At 42.8% G+C, this 9,262-nt stretch overlaps 1 protein-coding gene across 2 annotated transcripts; it reads right to left on the bottom strand.

Moving 5' to 3' along the window:
* Positions 1–283: 283 nt before the first annotated feature.
* Positions 284–8,669, bottom strand: LOC311035010 (butyrophilin subfamily 3 member A3-like). Of its 2 annotated transcripts, XM_084043066.1 has the most exons (5): positions 8,440–8,669; positions 4,234–4,575; positions 3,717–3,989; positions 3,162–3,317; positions 284–2,149 (listed from the first exon to the last, which is right to left on the bottom strand). In XM_084043066.1, the coding sequence occupies exons 1-5, from the start codon at positions 8,531–8,533 to the stop codon at positions 2,082–2,084; spliced, it is 933 nt and encodes a 310-aa protein (XP_083899192.1). In that variant the 5' UTR covers positions 8,534–8,669; the 3' UTR covers positions 284–2,081. The 2 variants fall into 2 exon arrangements, with proteins under 2 accessions (XP_083899192.1, XP_083899193.1); XM_084043067.1 differs by lacking the exon at positions 3,162–3,317.
* Positions 8,670–9,262: the final 593 nt, after the last annotated feature.

Genomic DNA, 9,262 nt, shown 5'->3' on the forward strand with positions numbered 1-9,262 from the left:
CTTCTGGAAACCAGGGCCTACAGTAATGCATAGAACCTATAGACGGATTTCCGCGCGACGTCATCACAGAGCAGAATGCGCAATCTGCGCATGCCCGGGTGAAAGGCGCGTTCGAAAATACAGCCCTGAGCGGCAGTGAGCGCACTGGCCAATACAAACTAATAGGCGAGTGTGCTCCGGTGCGTAATTTCCAAACGCACCCATAGGCTTCCCCCTCCTCTGCGCGGTCATATTCCTCTCATGTTTACTAACAGGAAACCCGTCTATACAGCGCCCAGGGAGCGGTTAGGGGGGTAACGGTATGTGTCTTGCTAGCTCAGGGACATGTGCTTATGAATACCACCACTTTTCTAGGGAGACCCGCTGTGATTGGCCAGTAGTCGCTGTGATTGACAGCTACTGTATAGTTTTTAAACCTAAACCTAACCTTAACCCTAACCTCAGTAAAACTATGCCTAAACTTAACCTTGACCTCAGTAAAACTATGCCTGCCAGGGAGAAATTCAGACACAGGTAAGGCGGGTCTGTCCCATAACGTTAGTGGAATCCATAATAACGCCTCAGGGACACTTTGACACATAGACTGGGCGGACAGGGGAGCGAACCAAGAACCTCCTGATTCCCAGATGGCTTAAAGGTGGCTCAAGTATCGACTCTCAAAGAGATGAAACGCATTGCGTTTTTTTTGCCCCCCTGTGAGTGCTGGTGCTCTATTTGTTTTGTTCTTTGTCACAACAGTACACCCAACATAGTTTAAAGGATTGGGAGCTTACTGTATTCGTACTTTCTTCCCCTTTCGTTTTGTTCCACATTTCAGCAGGCCACCAGTTTGACACCCCTGGCTTAAATTAATGTGGGGCAATAATAGCTTAGAACTGCTGGTTGGGTTGGTCGATGTCTAGTATTGACTGTTGGTCAGCAGGTAAGTGAACACTGTCACTGATAAATAAATAAACATGGAAGGCACTGCTCCCGATATCAAAATTAAGTAAATAAAAACTATTCATAGAGAACACTGTCACTGATAAATAAATAAACATGGAAGGCACAGCTCCCGATATAAACATGTATTAAATAAAAACTATTCATAGTGAACAATGTCACTGATAAATATATAAACATGGAAGGCACTGCTCCCGATATCAAAACTAGTCTCCGCCAGGTCAGGTAGATTATTGTGGCCTCCTGGTGGCGCTATAATAGGCCAATGTGAAAAGGGTGCCATTTCTTCTTAGGCCTTGCACGACAATCGGACACTGCATTCATGATTTGAGGCATTTTATTCCAAAAATGTGGTTTGCTAAATTAGACCTGCTGGTGGCGCTATAACAGGTCAATGTGAAAAGGGTGGCATTTCTTCCTCGGCCTAGTGGGAATGTGCGTGCAAAATGTCATGGAAATGGCACACTGCGTTCATGATTTGAGGAATTTTGTTCAAAAGGGACCCATCCTGCAAACTTTGGAAGCCAATGTTAGCAAAGTAGGATGGAATATGAAATATCGGACAGATCCGTGTTGATCACATGGCTATAGAGATACTGTGTACCGATGTGCGTGTTTTTTGGACAAAATCTGTAGGAGTAATAGCAAAAAATTTGTTTTGCAAAAGTCGGCCTCATAGTGGCACTATGACAGGCTGATCTGAAAAATGTGGGCCAGAGGTTCTGCTGTGGCATCCAGGGAGTGTGTGTGCGCAGTTTCACAGCGACAGGGCCAACGGTGGCGGAGATTAGCTGCTCGCAGACAGAAGGACGGACACACACGTCACTGATAAATAAATAAACATGGAAGGCACTGCTCCCGATATCAAAATAATATGAATAAAAACTATTCATAGTGAACACTGTCACTGATAAATAAGTAAACATGGAAGGCACTGCTCCCGATATCAAAATAATATGAATAAAAACTATTCATAGTGAACACTGTCACTGATAAATAAATAAACATGGAAGGCACAGCTCCCGATATTAAAATGAAGTAAATAAAAACTATTCATAGTGAACACTGTCACTGATAAATATATAAACAATGACCTAATCAGTGGCATCAGTGCATATGAGGATGGCTTTCTTCTTCTTTTAGTCTTTCCTCTCTCCTAACATTGGACCCTTTTCCTTGACATCGCCATTCTCTTCACTTCCATTTGCTGTAACAGAAGACAACATTGACCACATGAATAATTCTTGTACTGTATCTGCTCTTTGTGATACTCGTAAAGATCGTGCATGTTTTCAAAGTGGGGACCCCAAAAGTATTCAAAAGTAGCAGATAAAAAAGAGAAAGTGGTTTCATTGTTTTCAGTGAATGTTTGTCTTTACATTAACCACAATGAACTGCAGTAATACTCATCACATCGTGTTTCTAGTTTCTCTGAATCTGAGTTACATGTATATCATTTAGTTGTTCTGTACAAGTGCCTTTGTACTAGTCCCGTGTCATCGCTGAGGGGTAGGGGTAGACGTCACGCGTCCCCTCCGATACACGTGACGTCGCCAGACTGCTTTCTTTTCACCTGACAACTTTCACCAAGAGGATGCAATGTGTGCCGAGGAACACGCTATTCGTCTCAGTTCAGCTTGTTCAGTGTGTGTGTGTGTGTGTGTGTGTGTGTGTGTGTGTGTGTGTGTGTGTGTGTGTGTGTGTGTGTGTGTGTGTGTGTGTGTGTGTGTGTGTGTGTGTGTTTAGTTCTACTCCCCCCTGTTGTGATTGACTGACAATGTGACTGAGTTGTTGTCGTGCTAGTCTAGTCTTCTTTGTCTTGTCCTATGTTTTTCTCTTTTCTCTTTCTTTTCTCTTTTCCTCGGACTATGCCAGGGTAATAACTGGATGGTGGGCACACTACAAATCCCAAACCTATGAACAGGTGCCCTGACCAACCTGAGTAGGAGTTGCTAGTGCAGTGACAGAGATCACCCTCAACGCCCGGTTTAAAGGCGCGGCCATGTTGGATACACTGCGGAGGATTAAAGCCCTATAGTTTCTGTGGTGGTGGGCATGAACTCTACCTCTATAGTTATATAAATCATCTGACATGTTACATAAACTGAATAACACCTTAGTTAAAAGTGTCTTAATAGCCTGTAGTTTAAGGACAATTAAAGTTTATTTAGCATTGGTGAAAATATGATTTAAAAATAAAGAAATATATATATACTTACAGGTACCAGCCTTTTTACGCCAGAGGCAATAGGCAATGCAACCGACAATTGCCAAAACATTGCCAATGCCAATACCAATGCCAATGACAGTGATGACAACAACACTGGTGGGTTGAGTGGAATTATCATTGCCACTGGGTTGAGTGGAATTATGATCTGAAATTACAGAAGGAAATGGCAATACAATTCTATTCCAGCTACCATTAGGACTTAACATTTATTCAGAACCGTTCCAACTCATGTTTAGACAAAATATGACAAAGTATGAAGTATGTATAACTGATGGAGGCCTTTTTGCTGGACTCTGGAGGGCCCAGGCCTATAATAGTGAATGTGGGTTACTTACTGACTGGCTACTGACTCACTGATGGACTATTATATTCAATCATATTATTGAACTAATATGTTACAGTATGTGAAGGCAAACTCGACTGGAGCGAATGTGAAAAGAACGAATCATATTTGTGAACTTGTGTGCCAAGGTTTTAATAAACGAATTACTCTGTTTAGCAGAATTAATTCTGACATCTTGTGAGCGATGGAAACGTTCATTACCTGGGATGACACTGTGTATCTCAACAGTGTGATTGATGTGTGGTAGGTGAACTCTGCAGGTCACGTTCCCTGCTCGCCTCACCGTCACGTTCCTCTGGACAGCGTAGCAGTGGCTGGAACCTCTGACTGTAACTGAGGGTTCAGCAGGGAGGAGGTTTCCCCCACTGTCCAGCCAAGACACCTCAGGTTGTGGATACCAGCACCCGGAATCACATGTCAAAGCAAAGACGTTGTCTTTTGGTCCAATTAAGATCATTGGCTGAGACACAGCGCCTGCGAAAACAAATAAACACAATCAATCAATCCATCCATCCATCCCCCCAATCAATAAATCAATCCATCCATCCATCCACCCCCCCAATCAATCAATCCATCCATCCTCCCCCCCAACTCTATCTCCCTCTCCCTCTGCAGTTGCAGTTCACAAGTCAAATTTGAGAAATCTTGCAAAATAAATACATTTAAAAAAACAGTTTAAAGCTAACTTCCCATCAACGTTCTGAAAACTAAACCTTACCAACTCGGAGCTGGATCAAACTGCTGCTGTGCAGGGTTGGAACAAAGCACTTGAACGATCCCTCGTCTGAGAGTTGCACCCTGGACAGCTTCAGTGAGACGTTACCATGAGGCAACTCCTCTGCAAACAGGGACGTCCTCTGTTGGTACAGCGGGTTCAGAGAGTGGGAAACCTCATGCCCCTGTTGTCTGACGTGCGCGTACACTGGCTTCAGGTCGGGTCTCGACCACTCCACCGTCTTCTTGGCCACATTGATAGACGGCTCAATTTGGCAAGGAAGGGTCACGTCCTCCCCTGCTTTGGCCAGTATGGCTTGAGAGGGGCCGATCACCTGATATCCTCCTTAAAACAAAAACAAAACCAGAATCAGAATCGTCTTTACTGTCGCATAACAGGTTTACAGGTGTAAAACACAGTGGGTGAAATTCATTTTTGTGCATGCTCCATCATTTTTGCCATTTCCAGAAAGAAAAATTATAACGGCCTAGTGTAGTGATATTAATCCTTAATTTGTTTTCTTTATTTACATGTATGCTGTTTGTCTGGAACAGAGATGCTAAGTATATGTTACTTAGAGTATGTTATAGACAGTTTCTATGTGTGATGTCTACCTGCTATACAGTTACTTTGTAGCACTTAATTGCTTTCCTAGCACTCTATTTACGCAACTGCCTACTATTCCTTGTTCATGTTTGGATTAATGATGTAATGGTGTTAGACATTGAACATTAGGCCAGTCACAATTATGACTGACAATTATTTGAGATAATCTCAATTATTTTTTAAGGGATGGGGTCAGGGTATTCCACTCTTGGGTGGCGGTGCGGTAGATGTAATTTCCATTGCCAAGTGACCAATTTGTGTCTGTTTGTAATTGTGTAACAGGTAGAAGAAAGACTTAGTCTTTTATTGTGAAATGCCTGCTAAAATATCTTTGTATAGTTTGTCCTGCAATGAGTGGTTAGCTAGCGCCATCTACTGGTAGCTGGAAAGTCTATAAAGGTGACCGGGTCATGTGACTATCATTCATAGCAGTTCTACCTTGCTCTCTGCTGTGGTGAGTCACCTCTGATGCTGCTCTGGAAAAGTATTATAAATTGCACTAAAGCTAACGTGAGATTTACTGTAAGATACACTGTCCTGTAACAGCAGTTGATATTTTGTTTCTGTGTGTTTTCGTTTTGTTGCTGTAACTCACGTTAGATGCACTATGTATTTGATACTGAAATCTATGTTATTTCTTCTTGTAGAAGTCAGAACCAGTGGAGGTAACCACATATGTTTTGTGTTTTGAACCAACCCATTGCAGGTACTTGTTGTTGCACTAAAAATGTTTTGTATGTATTAAGTCAGACGATTAAATGTTTGTTTGTATCATCCGCCATTACAGAGCAGCCACGTTGTTGCCTGCTGTATTTTCTGGTTACCGCCACAGGGCGCCGTTTGGCCATTTTATTGTCTATTTTGGTTGACGTCTATGTTTTTGCATTTTCTTATTTCATTTATTATAAAAACGATAAAAAGGATGATGCAGGTTAAAAACAAGTTAAAAACAGATTTTATTGAATTCATTGTATAAGCATTATTGTTAAAACCCAGTTAAAACCACTATAAGATCACATGTTACAAAGATATACTGTAAAGATATTGTAAACTCATTGTTTAAAGTCACATCTTGTAATGTATTTCATGAGAATGTATAAGATGATAACTATTATAGCAGTTCTACCTTGCTCTCTGCTGTTAAGTCAGAACCAGTGGAGGTGCTAACCACATGTTTTGTGTCTTGAACCAACCCATTGCAGCTTCACTAAAGTACCCCATCATCCAACCCAGTGCCTCTGTGTGTGTTCTTGGCGGGACGGGTATACAGCGGTTACAAAACATTCTAAACATTCCTGACACAACAACAGCAAAGGGCTGGTGCTGGCTCTAAGCTATGTTTTTCTGTAAAGTTGGTTGTAAATATTGGTAGTTGTGGGTTGTGAGTTTTTGGGGCTTGTTTCTAAAGTGTGGCTGCTTATTTGGGCTTGTTTCTGAAGTGTAGTTACTTATTTGTGCTTGTTTCTAAAGTGTAAGTTGCTTATTTGGGCTTGTTTCTAAAGTGTAGCTTATTTGGGATAGTTTATCAGGGGTACCAGCGGGTCCCAAGCAAAAGTAGTGAATATAGCATCACAATAATTTTAACCACTTTATCCATTCATGTTGGCTAGGCTATTAAGAAATAGCAGATATACAAGCTCACAGCACGGCACTGTACATCATTGAAATCTTCTCTTCCCTCGTCCCTGGCACAAAACATTTTCAGATGGGGGTCTGCGGCCACATCACATGCATTAATTTAGGGGTCCTTGACATGAAAAGGTTTGAGAACCACTGAGTTATTATGGGACTTCCCAGCCAGGGATGATTGATAATGATATATGATATATATCATATATTAAGATAATGAGAATATATTATTTCTGGAATTGGTCAGTTTCAGTGCTGTTTCCACAGCAGACAACCATCCGTTCCTTCTTTTTTTTTTTCAATGGATCAAGTTACAGCCGTCTGCCAGCCTGCAGATGACTGGGTCATGGATGCTATATTGATATTTCTCATCACCAAATGCCTAGTCTCAGTAGTCTGTACTGTCGCAAAAGCTGTCTTTTATATTGTGAGCTTGTAGATCTTTTTTTTGTGACAACTGCGTGGCATAACCATTGGCATAACGTAGCTGTAGTTTACAACCCTCGTAGACGTATTTACGATTCTGACGTCTTCAATCTACGAGAGTTGTAGGGTGCACCCCCCCATGGAGTCGAGCACTTTCTGCACTTTACCCCGCAGACACTCCAAACATGTCCAAATTGAAAATAAAAGGTGCTTACCACAAAGCCCCAAATGTTAACGACCTCGGCGGGGTAGTAGTGATCCCCGTCGAGGTAGATCGACGGGGATTTGGCGGTCGGGAGGTGTATTGCGCATTGAACACACAATGTATCAATACACCTCCCGACCGCCAAATTGCTGTTGCGCAGTTCAAACTCATTTTAAACAAAAGAAGAAGCCGTGCGCAATACACCTCCCGACCGCCAAATCGCTGCTGCGCAGTTCAAACTCATTTAAAACAAAAGAAGAACAGTGAAGATTCCAACACAAGCTGGATTAAAAGACTTCTTTATTGAAAGATATACCTCGACGGGGATCACTACTACCCCGCCGAGGTCGTTAACATTTGGGGCTTTGCGGTAAGCAGCTTTTATTTTCAATTTGGACATGTTTGGAGTGTCTGCGGGGTAAAGTGCAGAAAGTGCTCGACTCCATGGGGGGGTGCACCCTACAACTCTCGTAGATTGAAGACGTCAGAATCGTAAATACGTCTACGAGGGTTGTAAACTACAGCTAGGCATAACGTACAGCAAGGTCCACCTTTCGAGTGAAGACAGCAGACAGTCAGGGGGGCGGTTTGAATTCCCGTGGGCGGGGTTTGGCAACAGTCCTGTACCTTCCCAAATCACGCGCCAGGGAGGGAGAGCAGAGCAGCCGAGAGCACGTAGCCCACGTACAGCACTAGCCATGGATACACCGCGCTCGTCCGTCACGAGCGTCATGGAAGAACTTCAACCTGGTGTTTGCACTTTCCCCATTTACAACCCGTATATCTACTTAAACGTTAAGATTTCAAATATGAGGTGCTAACCTCATGGGCACGGATGTTACAATTATGTTCGGGCCCTCAGAAGTACCCGTTTCTTCCGTATTGTTCAATAAAAAGCCTTTTAATCCGATCGGTGGCCATTTTCTCCATGTGCTTTCAACTACGCGACCCTATCGGTTGGGGGGGGTATTGCACTCTGATACATATCAGTGTAACTATGAGAAAATGGCCACCGATCGGATTAAATGCTTTTTATTGAACAATACGGAAGCTACGGGTACTTCTGAGGGCCCGAACATATTTGTAACATCCGTGGCCATTATATAAGCAGTTTATATTTGAAATCTGAACGTTTATGTAGATGTACGGGTTGTAAATGGAGAACGTGCAAACACCAGGTTGAAGTTCATCCATGACGGTCGTGACAGACGACCCGTCGTGTATCCATGGCTACCGTAACCCGTTCTTTAAACCCCAGCTGCTTTACTTGTCAGTAACTCGGCTGTAAATAACTTATTATATTGTATGCATTTTAACGTCTACGCTAGACAGCGCAGCCTTACCTTCCACATGCGTGTTGCTGATCAATATCAGGAAAGTGTGGAAATGAATCCATGACTTCACACGCACGGTGCCCGTGCACATTTGGAGCGGCATGCCGTACTTCAAACCGTGTTTGTTGAGTTCTCTTTCCTGCCTGTAGAACTTCGTCCAAGCCTTGAGTTGCGTACAATTTGGATCACACTTGTGAGAGAGACGAGATGACCGCAAGTAGTCTAGCGATGGTGGTGTGTTGTGTCACCTGATCTACTATGAGTATGAATCACCACCTCATTTAATGGAAAATGATGCAAGAATCAAGTGCCAAGGAATGTCAGCAAGTCCCCTCCTCCTACCCAGGGCCAGGGGTAACGGGAGATGTGTCTAGCGCTTGCTCTCACCGGTTCTGGGGGCTTGGCTCTGACGCGATTACTGTTGCCAGATTCTGTGAGAGAAATCAGCATCCAGGTGTATGAAAACAAGCCCAAAATAGTATAGGCTACTAAGGCAGGCTGCATTGTCTATTTGAAAAAAAAAAAATCCGATCTAGAAACTCAGAGCTAGCAGATTGGCAATTTTTAAAAGGCTCTTAAAAAGAAAAAGTGAAATATTTGGAATATATTTGATAAAAAGAATCAGATGAGGGTCTGCGGAGAAATACATTAATTTGGGCGTTCTTGACATGCACGTTTTTGAGAACTGGTTTAAACAACAAAAATAGAAACAAGACCAAATAACTGCAACCCGCAACTAACAGAAAAGTAAGCGCAAAGTCGCTTATAAAGCAGACATGGCAACAACACTGGACGCAATATCGCAATAGTGCATCATAGCACTGATCAGAGC

This window comes from Gymnoscopelus microlampas (assembly GCF_963454915.1).
Source record: "Gymnoscopelus microlampas genome assembly, chromosome: 19".
NCBI lineage: Eukaryota > Metazoa > Chordata > Actinopteri > Myctophiformes > Myctophidae > Gymnoscopelus > Gymnoscopelus microlampas.